This window comes from Merops nubicus, unplaced genomic scaffold, assembly GCF_000691845.1.
Source record: "Merops nubicus isolate BGI_N331 unplaced genomic scaffold, ASM69184v1 scaffold5184, whole genome shotgun sequence".
Classification (NCBI taxonomy): domain Eukaryota; kingdom Metazoa; phylum Chordata; class Aves; order Coraciiformes; family Meropidae; genus Merops; species Merops nubicus.
Window position 1 is genome coordinate 841 of NW_008606081.1, and position 13,528 is coordinate 14,368.

The window sequence follows — 13,528 nt, forward strand, 5'->3', positions numbered from 1 at the left end:
TCTTTCCTTTGCAAATGTGCACTCTTCTCTTTCACCCTCAAAATAGTATGCAACTGAGTACAGAAACTATCCTGATCTGCAATAACTTTATCTCAACCACTGCTCAGATGAAAGGAGTCATCTGTAATTTGCATTTCCAAAGATGAATAAATGCTAAGATGGATCTGGGATAGTTCAGCAGAGTAGGCAATGGCTTGAACCAGAAAGCCATTATTTGAATAATGCCTAGACTGCACTGACAGCAGACACCACCAGCTCCTTGCATTCCTTTAACTCAAGAACATAAAGAAACATGGAGTCTGCTACTACAGAGTCACTAACTGCTGGCTGGGAATACCCTGGGAACCCTGTATTTACCTCTCCTATGCTATATGGACACCTTTCATATCACTCTGCGATTTGAGGCTTCTCATTCACAGCCTCATGAGGGAGATGAATTCATGACAAACAGAAGAAAGACAAGTTGCATTTGGAACCATTATGGGACATTCTAATACATCAGACTGCAGTAGCCTTCTGTGATGCTGCCAGGCATGAGCAAGATCAAAATATCTTACCTTTTTATCTAGCATTTTGTTTGTTTATCCTTTTTGTTTAAACTTTCACCTACTTCAGTGGTTTTGCCCACAGCATCTCAAATTCACCAAAGGTTTAGGTGTTTATCAGATAAGGACCTCAAAACTTGCCACTTTATTTCCAGGAAAACCAAATTTTCATTCTTCTTCTCCCAGAAAGTAAATTATGGTGTTATTATATTTTCACTATTTGTAGCTGTCTCACAACCACATACCAAAAAGTATTAGGCCAGTGTTCAGGGACTATCACTGAACCATGTTATTAATTAACACACAGATGATAAAAGCACGGGTTTAGAATCAGTTTGAATTGTTCTACACTTCATTTACTTGACTTGTATGCATCCCGAAATACGGACTGCTGGTGCAAATTAAAAAAGGCCCTTGCTGTTAACAAAGGATGAAGCTTCTTAGGTGCTCCGTTCCCTCAGGTCCCCCCAGCCCGAAGGCAAGGCTCCCCACAGCAGGCAGTCCTTTCCCAGCCGTGTTTCTGGGCACAGCTGGGGCCCACCCCGCGGGGCCTCGGCCCACACGTACCTGCTTGACCTCGGCCTGCAGGTGCCGCAGCTGCACGCACTGCTCCAGGTGCTTGCGGTGCTGCTCGGCGGCCACGTCCAGCTCCTGCTGCTTCTCGTGCAGGAACTCCAGCAGGTCCTGGACACGCGTTGCCATGTCTACATCTCTGTCACAAAGCAGCTCAACGCCTGAAATCAACCGGTTCTTTATAAATGACTTACAAGTCTTCCAAAGAGAAATAGCCCATTCCCACTGTTTTACACTTATTTTTCCAGTTACTTCCCAAAGTTCAACTTAATACTCAAAGGATTTGCTTCAATGAACACAGGTTTTTGTACTTTTAAAAATGCAGTATTAACTTTCTTTTTTTTTGTTGTTATATTTTTATGTATATTTTATATATAGGCTGACACTTCCCCTAGGTGACTGTATACAGTTAAAAATATCAAGTGAAGGGGCAGAAGAAACACAAAAGGAAGACATTACCTGAAACCTGAAAATTTTGGCTGGACTGCATTGCTCCAATTAACTATAAAATTAACTCCCTCACTTTACCAGCTTCCTGAGTGAAATCCCTTTCTTTAAAACCTTCCAATTCTTAGATAAGAATGGCACACCATAACAACAGTATATTGTCATGAATGCTATCAAATGATTTGCATATAAAGGAAAAAAAAAAACCACCACCCATGTCCATGTCCACGTGTCTCTACTTTACAGTTAACCAGCATCTCCGCTATTTTCACACATCCCAAGGAGAGACAACTGAATAATTCTTATAAAGCCACTGCCCAAAACAGCATGAAAGAGCCATCTTACCAGATGCCTGCACTTCATTGACATACTGCAGCAGATCCTGCCCTTGGTGGATGACATCAAAGGTCAAGTTATTCATGGTCAGGGCTTTGTCTGCATGATGCTGGAGCCTCTGTTCTGCTATTGTAAGATCTTCAGTGTCAAAGTCATTCATCTGCTGAGAGAGCTCATCATTCCAAGACTCGAGGTCTGAAATTATCTGGGAGAAAAAGGAGGACAATGTTCAATTACCCATTACACAACATACGTTTATTTCCAATGCTGCACTTACCATGGAGGTCAGGAACCTGAGTTGCTCCTGGCTGATTGACTTCACTGATCAGGTTCAACACAGTTCAGACATAGGCTGTTTTAGCATGGATTTTAAATTTCCACAGATAATCTGGAAGAATCTCTTTGAGAATCATTACAGCTCTCCTTCAACCAGTGCATGCAATATTATGTGTACCCTTGCCTTGTTTCAATGTACAAATTCATCAACACATCATTTGTCAAACAGATGAACTTCAAGTGTTATAATCCACATTTGTAAAGGAAAATGTTCATCTAAAACATCTTTTCAGTTCTTCAGAATGCAGCAGTTAATAATTCTCAAATCAAGCACCAGTGTAGCTTTCAATTGTGCCAGTCTCGAGCCCTTTACGAAAAAGCCAGGTCTGCCCTTCTGTGAGCAGGAAGCGTCAGGCTCTGTGAGCACCCCTGGCTTCTGCCAAACAACTGAGAAGCACTACTTGTCACAAAAGGCAGGGTACTTAGTGATGGAAAAACCCAAGAAATATTGCTTTATTACAGTATTGCTGTAACACTAGAGCTAAATCTGCTTGATGAAATCATGCAGCTACACTTAAGTTTACACTTCTGGATTTTACTCTGCCATAAGATGCCCATAGAAGAGTAGCTGAGAAAGTATTTTTTTTTTTTTTTAACGCATGTATCACAGCAATATGTCCTCCCTTTCTCTCCACACAAATGCATTTTCCAAATCACATTGCAAACCCTGGGCAAACTGTAAAATATTCCCTTTAATTAGGACACAAAACTATTTTTAGGTTTAACAGATAAGTTACAATCCTCACTGATCAAATTGTTTTGCATTCTTATGGCACAGAGCTGATGCATCAGTTACTTCAAACAAGGCTGGCACATTTATCCCTCAAGCCTAGAATAATTTTTTTTTTTTTTTTCTTCAGAATTTTCAGCACAGTTTTGCCACAAAATACTGCAGTTACTGGAAAAACATGTATGGCTCAGTTCCAGAGGTCTTTGAATTCAGGAATAGGACAAATTGATGTGAATGGTGCTAAATGACAAGAAAACACCTATTGATGCAGCAAGACACAGCAAAAAGAGGTTCTAACTAAGGTGGCACTAGCAAAGTACCTGACTGCATAAATATTTAACCAAAGTCATTTGTTGTCAGGAAAAGGAATATGCCACTATGCTTTCCAAGTGGTTAATCAGAGCTGTGAAGTTACTGAGACAGATAAACTCCAAGAGAAATTCCAGGAAAACAAGCCTTCTAGAAAAAACAGAACTGAGGAGAAAGAAAAGTTAAATCATTTGTATAAAGTTTCTGTGATCAGATACAATCTTTCTTGAAGGGTTGTTTCCATGCTGCTCACATGGCATCATAGAAAATGGACACCGTGCAATTACTAAAACTGTCATGGAGTTGCTTCCGGCTCTAAAAGTGTTTGTTCTGCAAAAATTTTACTTGCTTCACTAAGTATCCAAGTTCTGCACCACGTGATGATGAGAGATACCAAACAATTAGGATAGCTATTTGTAATCCCTAATCCTGATCAGCTAGCTCTACCAAAGTGAAAATAGGCAGAAACTCTGGGGTTTTTCTTCTCTCATGCACCTCAACCCTCCTCTTCCCAGCCCATCTTCAAAACTCAGTGTTCATTCATTACTGAAAGTGGTGGACGTTTTCTAACATTTGTTTCTTCAAACTGCTGACTGCACTATGGAAGTTCTCACAAATCAGACATACCATCTTATTTTTCATCCAGTTTTGTTAAAAATATTCCTAAGTTATCCTCAAGAAGTAATTGTAGTTAAAAACTTGGTCAAACTGAGAAATCCAGGCTTAAAAGAAGGCTGTGAAACTGCCATCAAAACATCATCTTTCACCATCTTTCTAAACACAATTAAACACTAAACACTACTAAAAAATAGATTCAGATACAACAGGGCACATTTGTGCTACTATTGTAAAAGCAAAGCCAGCCCTCCTCCACGCAGAACAGATACCAAAACCTTACCCCTATTACTGGCAAATTGGGTGCAAATAAACTAATAAACACAGTAAACTCACAACAGGACACTGCTGTGGCTAAGCATATTTTTATAATAATGGAATGGCTTAAGCAGCTTGCAGTCACTATGCCCTCAGACTATCCTGACATTCACTGTACCTGATATGAATAACAGGTAGTTTTAAGAGGTCAGCTCTGTGTGTCACCTCAGCCAAGAGGTTTTAGCAGTACTGTCTCCAGAGAACAATGAACAACAGTAAGAACTGTAACTTCTTCCTTGTTACTTCATGCAACCTCAAGGTTAAGATCATGGCCCACACATTGTTTAAAGCAGCGTGAAACACTCTGTACAAGAGCAAGATATTCCCTGTCCCCTTCAAAAACCAGGAAGCCCACGATTCAGATAAATAATGCCAGCATGGTCCCACACTCATTCAAAAGACAGGAAGTCAGTAAACATCACAGTCAGGGTTCCTTACAAGGGCAGCAATCCTTCCTTTTTTTCAGCAGTAATCAGGTGATCTATTTCAGCCACTGCACCCACTGTGCTACTCTGAAGTGCACTGAGGGCAGCGTTAAAACAAAAAGAACGAGCATTAAGCCCTCTCTGTCCATCCTCACCAGTGTTTCCCCTGAAGTTCTGCTTTACAAGCAGCACTTTTAGAGTGAGCAGGCTCCTATTTTGTTCGCTAAGTTTTGTCAAGACATTTAGCATTAAACAGAATAAATATGAATGATCAACAGACATCTAAAATAACAGAATCGGGAATTAATACTGCTCTCAGGGAATGGACAACCCAGCATAAACACAGGGTAACTACTTACCATAGCACGTGTTCAAGAAGTTCCTAGTGCATGGTCTGAGCTGCCTGAAGTTCCTAGTTTTAACAAATGCAAAGCTAACACTGGCAGGGAACAAAGCAGGGTGTAACACAGCAGGGACGCTGACTCTCGCACTGAGAGGGAAAGAAGTAACGAACCACAGGTCTCTTCTCAGAAGGGTCTAACTAGCATACCATGTAGCAGCTGAGTGCTAACCAGGACCTGGAAAATATTACATGCTGGGAAGAATGAAAATGGGGAAATGGGAAGGAGGAAAAGAGCTAGGTCTCTGCGATCCAGCACCCTGAATCCTTGCCTTTTCAGCTCCATGACTTAACAGGCATCTTGTAAGTGTGGTCAAAAATAGAGCTGAGATAAGGCTGCGAGTCTATAAGCGTGTGGTATGCTTGTGTGGAGACCTGACAGAGCCCTTGAGGCATTTAATTTAGACAAAGAAAAATACACAGATAGAGATAAGACACACACATTTGAGGCTGCATACACTGCCACCAGTGTTCCCTTCCCACTGGCTAGGCCCATACACACTGTCCTTATCCTACTAATTACCCTAGCAAGGGACTTTTCCCATGTGGTGTTTTGCTCCTTCTTGCCTTTAGTTAAAACAGGTGCTCACAACGGAGTCCCTCAAACAGCTCATGACCTATGGCACTTAAGAGTCTACTAAGGATAAAGAAGGTCAAGGTTATATGCCAAGTGCAAGGGGCAAAAAAAGACAATGCTGCAGTTACAGCAATTTCAGAAGAGCAGGCTAATCTGAAAAGTTGTAGGATAAAAGACTAAAAGAACCAGAGTCAGTGAATAATGAGGGAAGAGTAAAGACAAGAAGAAGAGCACTAACCCTGCCTGCAGATCTCACCACTGTCCTGAGAAGCACAGCTGTATGGTATGATCCTGCACCAACAGGGGAACCTTTTGTCCCACTGTTTCCTGTGCTAGTTTGCAATCAGTAAGACAAGCCAGAAACACTACTGGCCTTCCACAAAAGCTGTCCTCAGAGGAAACTTCCCTGAACAAACTGCCCCTACAGCCAAGTCTTAATTAATTGGATCAGTTGCACAAAATCCTCCATAAAGGATGAGGTCAGAGCAAGGTCTGCAAGTAGCTAGCTGGCTTCTGGTTCCTCCTCACTATCATGTTATAGCTGAGCTTCTGGTTTCAAACAACTAACCTGGAACTAGTCCCTGCATTTCCTTCCTGGAAGTTTCAGAACAGATGTTTGCTTTCAGGGAAAAGAGAAGTGTGATTTGCTGAGGAAGCAGAGAGAGGACACGGTACAGACACAGCAAAGCAATCAGCATTTTCCTGAAGACACTCTTCAGCCAGGATCATTTTGTTCCCTGGGGGGTTCCCCGGCAATTTTAAATAAGTACAATTTTTGTTTCCAAGCCACATAAACAAAATAAACCAGCTCTTTCAAGAAAGTAACTCGTACTTCGCTTTAAGTTGTGTGTGCCAAAATGTAAAGCATGCCAAGTGTTAGCTTTAGAAAAAGACCTGTCAAGTTAGGGTTTGCAGCTTTCCAATGCAAAATCCTAAGGCCATCACCAAACAACATACACAGAAGTACTACTACCTACACAGATGCTGTCCTGTACTGAAGGACTAGAACACATCTGCAAAGCAGGGCTCCTGCAACCAGCCTCCTGCTACTGTAGAATCCAGGTTTATGTAACCTACAGCAGAGAACAATCACCACAGTCATGAACTTCATTTAAACCTTTAACTTAATTCTTCCACTAATTTTCTTTCATTAATTTTCTTCTTGCCCTCCATACCTGCCATTTCTTCAATAAAAGTGTTCCAAGAACATCACACAAACAATGAGCACTGCAGATGACTTATGCAGACTGTAAAATTGTGACAATCCTATAGAAGGGGTTGCCTTCTATGTTCTTCCATGTGTCTCAGCCTTCCATCTAATTATTATAATCACAATTCTGCCAAAACTTTACCCTCGCATACACAAGACAGCTACTCTAATGTAATTGAAGTGGCAAACTCCCTGCAGACTGGTGTGAATTGCTAAGCAGAGAACCTCCTTAGTGTTCCTTTACACCAGAGCTGTTATTACTGTAGGGCACACATTCTCATTTCCTCTATGGGCACAGATCAAGGAACTGTGTCTGTCTGTTCCTGCACTGCACCTAGCAATGTGCTTGGCTAAACCAGACTTCAGCAACCATATCTAATTGTGATTTTAAGACAAAAAAAAACCAAACCCAAAAAAGCCTGAAAAGCCATCGCTTCTGCTAACTTCCTCTTTGCCCTTACATCGTTCATACGTAACCAACAGCTGCAGCTTTTAGTACACACAAGTGAAGAGGTAAAATTATCACTCCTGTTTTCCAGAATCTCAGGATAAACCATTATATATTCAAACAGGATCATTTACCAACTGATAACTCTGAAGCTTCTAAGGCACCAACCCAGTTTCAGTCACTGTGTATAGCACCAGTGGTTTTACAAAAGTCCTATGAACTTGGCTGAAGCTTTATAATGCAATTCTATTAACCTAAGCTCCACATGGAGTTTCATGTCTGTGTACGTGTCCCTGCACACAGAAACTTTCAAACCGATAAGCTGACAACCCTCCCCCAAATCTGGACACAGTCTCAAAACTTCTTAAAGTTTTGCAGGAGTGGGGCACTACAACTACAAACAAACTTTTACATTATTTTCAGAGGTCAAAGGATATTTTTATAAAAAGACAGAAAGCCCAGACAACATCTCTTAAGATTCAAACAGAATTCCAAACATCACCTGTAGCTGCCAGCTGAAAGAGGAGTGCTCATTTGGAAAAGAAAAAAGGAAGAGGGGTGTTACTACAAAGCAACAGTTCAGAGTCCTTGTATTAAACCATCTTGCCAGTCTTATTCGTATTAACTGTAAGCATAGTAGGTATATCAAGATAGCTTGATATTCAAACCAAACTTAGCAAAGGAAGCAACTGGTATGTTATGACTTTACAAGACGTATGCTTAAAGATGCATGGGAGCCAATCACAGCCTGAGTTATTATCAAATTAACAAACAGTTCATGCCAAAAAGCTCAGGTCTACACTCTCCTGACACTGTCATATACAAGACAAAAGCCTTAGTTCAGGTAAGAACTAAGTTAATCAGTCATTTGAACCACCTGCCAATGCAACTACCCAATTTCAGCATAGCTGCCCCTACACAAGAGGAGCAGTAAGGGCAGTGTAACTCCAGGAGAAGACACTCACATCTATTGCATCTCTTTCAAATATGCGGAGCTGCAGAAACAGCTCGAGCTTGATCTTGCGCTCTTGAAAAAGCTCCTCCATCTGAGACTGGGCCTCATCCAGCTGCTGCAGGACTGTCTCTATGTGGTTGATCGAGCTGTTATGGGGGGTCTTGTTACTAGAAATAGCAGAATCCCTATTCAACAAAGAGAGAGAGAGGGAGAAGGGAAAAAAGGAAGAAAAAAGTATTATTGAAAAAAACCCTGCACAGTTTGGATGCCACAAATCTAAGACTGTTTAAATACTCAGTGCAAGCCATATTACGTGAAAGCTAAGTCTGTACATCTCTATTAATGTAAGTCCAAATTATATTTTAGTGCTTGAAAAAGCATTAGGAAATTTGATGACTGTAACTTTTTGACTAGTTCAACATGCAAGGACATTCTGTTTACAGGAAGAACAGAATCTAAAACTATACAGACACTCTTTTATTGTGAAAAGGAAGTGGCATATGATAACTATTTACTGTACTGAACCTTCCTGGCAATGAAACAAAAAGAAATTAGATAGTTTTTTTTTAATTAATTAATCTTTTACTTTATTATAAAACCTGCAAATTCAGATATGATAGTATGAGCTCCTGCAGCAACGGGGACATATACCAGCACAGCTGGGGCCAAAATTTATTTATGATGTTACTGACTGAAATGGACTGCAAACTGATGGCCTTTACTACAATAAAGTTACTTATCAGTCTGCAAAACAATTTGAAGCATCTCTCCATAAAAAGGCTGCTGCTCAGAACCTATAAGGCTGTGAAGCCCTGCCTGTCAGACTACAAAGACATATTATTGCTCCTATCAGAAAGGTAGCTTATGTAAACAAAAACTCCATGTGGAGGTAGTGTTTCTAAGCTGAGATTCCTGTAAACAGAGGGTTAGAGACCATCAGCAGCATCAAATATCATTGTAGTCCCAATATTTACAAATTTTATTTATAGGCCATATCTTCTAGTCATCATCTCTACCCTCAAAACAGAAAGCCTCACAGAATATCAGATGTACACCAGAAGAGATTTAAGTAAAAATTTGTTTTACCTTAGTTGTTGTATAAGATCTTCTCCTTCTTTTATAACATTGACTGTAACCTGCAGAGTGGTCTGTTGTTGTTGACCAAAACGTTTAATCAGGTCTTGGACAGCCTCCACAGACTCAGCATAGACATCATCAAGCAGTTCTTTCTGTAGCTCTTCAAGCCATGTCCACAGCTAAAGGAGAGGGCAGGAAAAAAAAGAAGAAAAAAAAAAAAAAAAGAAGCATAAGCCCCAGGATCAAGGAGTCACTATTCCAAATCTATCTCCCTGAACAAGAGAAAGCAGACTGAGATGGAGGGAAGAAACAGGATTTGTTTCTCTTCCCAGAAAAATCCTATCCCAAATTTAACGAAAACAAGCCTTTGTTTCATTCTTTTCCATTTTCCTTCTAGAGTGCTGAGCGTATGCAGCGCAGAGCTCATAGCGAGAATCCCATCTGCAGCTCCGCGCCAGCGTCCCGGGGAGGGGAACGCTATGGTAACACTCAGAAAGAAAGAAAGAGAACGAAAGGAAGGAAGGGAAAGGAAGGAAGGGAGGAAGGGAGGAAGGAAGGGAGGGAGGCAGGCAGGAAGGCAGGGAGGGAGGCAGGCAGGGAGCGAGATGTAGCTACCATCAAATTTACACTGTCAGGCTGACACATGCACACAGATGACACAACACTTTTTAGTGGCCTTCAAAGAAAAAGGAGGAAGGGCATTTTGGAAAACAAAATATAGATACAAACCAGATATGAGTAGTTCTTTTCCACCATGATCTCTACAGCTATGGTATTTACCCTCTTGATTTCTACTTCATATTGAAAATCTAAGTAATTCCACTAGTTGATTCAACATTTTCCCCCCTACTTGGCAAGTGCACATGTCCCTGTCCAGAACTGCCCATGCACCACAGCTTACCCAAAAATCCCCAGGTATATCCTAGCCAGGTATCACTACTAGTCACTTGAATCTTTTCAGCAGTTTTATGAGGCCAGCTGTTACCTCCCAAGCTCTGTGAAAATTATTCACCCGCAAACCGTTAGCCATCCGTTCTGCAACTGATAAAAACACTGCCTGAGGGGTGGGGGGGCTGCTGCCCCCAGCAGCACTAACTGCACAGTGAAGCAGCTACTCTCAGAAGCATTCCAACTGGTTCCCTCCTCTTTATTTTACCATCACATCCAAGGATTAGTTTGTTTTTTATCCTGAAAGAACAACTCTGATCTGATTGAAAGTATTAAGGTCTTTTGACTGCATTTTAACCACTGCCTTTATACGCTGCAGAAATACCAACAGGCTTTATTAGCTTTGAGCCTAATTAAAAGGTTAACGCAGCTAAAATACAGACAGTAAGCAATCAAAACTGACTTAATTTCAAAGGATGGAAAAACAAATGTTTTCTTTACTTCTTTGCTTAACATCTTCCACAGAAATACCCATTTCATGCTGCTATTTGTATAATACTCTGATCATAAATGTTTCCTACCAACGGAGCCACATTAAAATAGAAAATTCAGTGAAGGAATCTAGATCTTGATTAATTGGTTCCTTTTAAGCTTTATTTTAAAACAAAATGCTAGGCTTTTTTTTTATCTTCGAGCCTTACATACCTCCTGAGGTAGGTTCTGAATTAACCAAGCTATAGGGTATATCTTCACAATTGGGACGAATTAATGATTTTTAATCAGATTTTTTCCTACAAATCTAAGACTTCCCCTGCCCCCAACAGAACTGCTTATTCATTTGAGTAGTCAGAGTAGTTACTCTGACTACTCAAATGCTTCAAAGACAATGCCTGTCACAGATTTGAATGGAACTCCATAGCCAAAAACACCACAAGCTCAAGCCACAGCAATCTTATTAAAAGGAGCACAAATCAATAGAACTTACCAAGTGTGTCAAAAGCACTTGTCAACATTCATTACAGAATAACCCAGTGCAGCATCCCAATTTTTTCCCCAAATGCATACTTAGAAATGAAAATTAAAACTGAAAATTAAAACTTTCATTTAATGAAAGCTTAAAGCAAGAAGCCTGACAATACCACCCGACAACATTACTCAGGCTTCAATGCCCAGAGGACGTTTTTATCTCTCTCTTAGCTTATGAAGTTATATCTGAACCGTAATAACACAACACCATGTTAGAGATCTTCCAAGTGGGCTGGTGTGTAGACACAACCAGTACAGCTCGCAGCTGTGCAAATGAGAGTAAAGCTTTGTTGTTGCCTGCAGACCTAATGTGTTTGGTGGAAGGCCTCTACGCTCCATGCTTACTGCACCACCTGTAGACAGCCCGCTTTTCAGAGACGTTTATCACAGAAAAACTGAGATTAAAACCACTTTGAGTCTCTTGGACTGTATCAAGTTTGCCTCTTAGCTCCCTTACAAGTACCTGTACTGCAGCTCCAGACAAGTTTAAGAACCACTTCAATTTTTTCCATTATGTCTTCTGCGCTGGGTTGTGTCAGACCTGTACAGGGGACACCAACTCTATCCATTTCTTCTTCTGCATATACACTTCAGCCACTTCTATAACTAGGTGGAAAGGACTTGGCAGGAGCAATGAAAGTTAGAAGTGTAGGGCTGGTGATGTACTGTGTATGTGAATACTACCCGTAGAGCTCACCCTTGATGCTGGAGACCAAGCCAACACAGAACAAGCAGATCTTTCCCTCTGTGTAGCCAGTTCAAAGGGACACCACCTGCCTAGAGCAGAAAGACATGGGCACCAGCACAACAAAGTGCTGTGCCAACTGGCTTAGTGCCTGGTCAGCACAGCAGGACTGTAAGCGTGGTATCTTGCCCCCAAGGCACCAAAGGGCTCAAAAGTACACTGTGTTTGCCTAGTTCATTAGCTGAATTGCCCACTGCTTGGGAAGCAAAACCATTTTACAGATGTGCAGAAAAAGAAGGAGAATAATTAGTATGCACACTTGCCTAGCTGTCATTCATATGCTGTTGGAAGTGGAACAATTTAAGCCATTTCTGAAGCAACTAAAGAGCTTTGTGACATTTCCAAAGCAAAAGTTACTCTAATAGATAACAAAATAAGCATTTTACACTTTTCCAACATGAAAGTTCCTGACCAACAGCTTCCCTGCAAAATAATCTTGATGTTTATACACAGAAGTTAAAATAAAGCCACCACAAATGAACAAAACTATCAGGTTATTAAATCTAGATAGAAACTAATGCAATTAAAAAATTAATTCATAATGGATGGCAATAGCCAGCTGGCTTGTATACAGCTTTAAAAACAGAATGAGTGCTGGATATACTGGAAATTACATAGATTACCTTGCTTTCAGGTACAGACCTAAGAATAAAGACAGTACTAGGTTGCACAGCAAAGCCAAAAGAGAGCCAGCAATTTACAGCAGGGGGTGAACAGAATCTGGAGCTTACCCATACATGTTCAGCAGTGCAGATCTACAGAATTTATAGTGTAATGATTTTCTGAAGTAACACATTATTCCATAAAAGACAGCTTGGCAACAAAAATTCAGTGGAAAAAGAAAAAAAAAAAATACAACAACCACACACACAAAAAAACCCCAAACAACCACACACACACACAAAAACCCAACCATAAACTCATCATTAAAAAACTATTAACTTTCTCTCAGTGTGAACTTTTGAGTAACTTCCAGGCATATTTTTTTCTATTCTCTGTAAAAGAAGCAGCATGAGGATCCCTAAACAGACTAGTGAGCGCTGTGACCTCAGTAAGAACTTTATCCAGTGGCAAGACAGCTCTAGCGTACAGTGAGAAAACCGTATCAATAACTCAATCCAGCCACAGAAGGAGGCTCTTCTGCTCTTTTCATCTACTCTTCACATCTTATCAGAATTAAAATTGCAGAGTGAAACCAAACTCTGAAACCCTGACAGGCAAATGTTTCATCCAGCAGATTTTTTTTCTTGATCTAAATATAGCACAGACTAAGAAACATCTGCTTGAGTGAGCCTGCATCCTGTGTTACCTCTTTCCTAAGTTCTTGGGAGCATGCCATTAGTCACTAAGATGGTATTATTTTAATTGTCTGCAACATCCTGGAAGTTTCAGTGTTTCCATCATGGGCCTCTATCCATTTAAGTCCCATCCCTGCCATCTCCTGAAAAGAGTGCAGCTAAATAAGACCTTACTGTATTTTGCTGAATATAATCAGACTCATTATTTTTGAGTAAATACCTCCTCAAGTGTACTGAGTTATTTTATTAGGGTAAAACTCATCACACTCT

General features: G+C 40.6%; 1 protein-coding gene across 1 annotated transcript in view; it reads right to left on the bottom strand.

Moving 5' to 3' along the window:
• Nucleotides 1-1,086: 1,086 nt before the first annotated feature.
• Nucleotides 1,087-13,528, bottom strand: part of LOC103772200 (triple functional domain protein) — a gene marked incomplete at its 3' end in the record, with an annotated part of 66,697 nt that continues 54,255 nt past the window's right edge. Inside the window, exons 11-14 of the mRNA XM_008939522.1 lie at nucleotides 9,311-9,480; nucleotides 8,235-8,409; nucleotides 1,911-2,106; nucleotides 1,087-1,279 (exon numbers count right to left, since the gene is read on the bottom strand). Coding sequence (XP_008937770.1) covers nucleotides 1,087-1,279; nucleotides 1,911-2,106; nucleotides 8,235-8,409; nucleotides 9,311-9,480 — 734 coding nt within the window. The remainder of the gene's footprint in view (nucleotides 1,280-1,910; nucleotides 2,107-8,234; nucleotides 8,410-9,310; nucleotides 9,481-13,528) is intronic.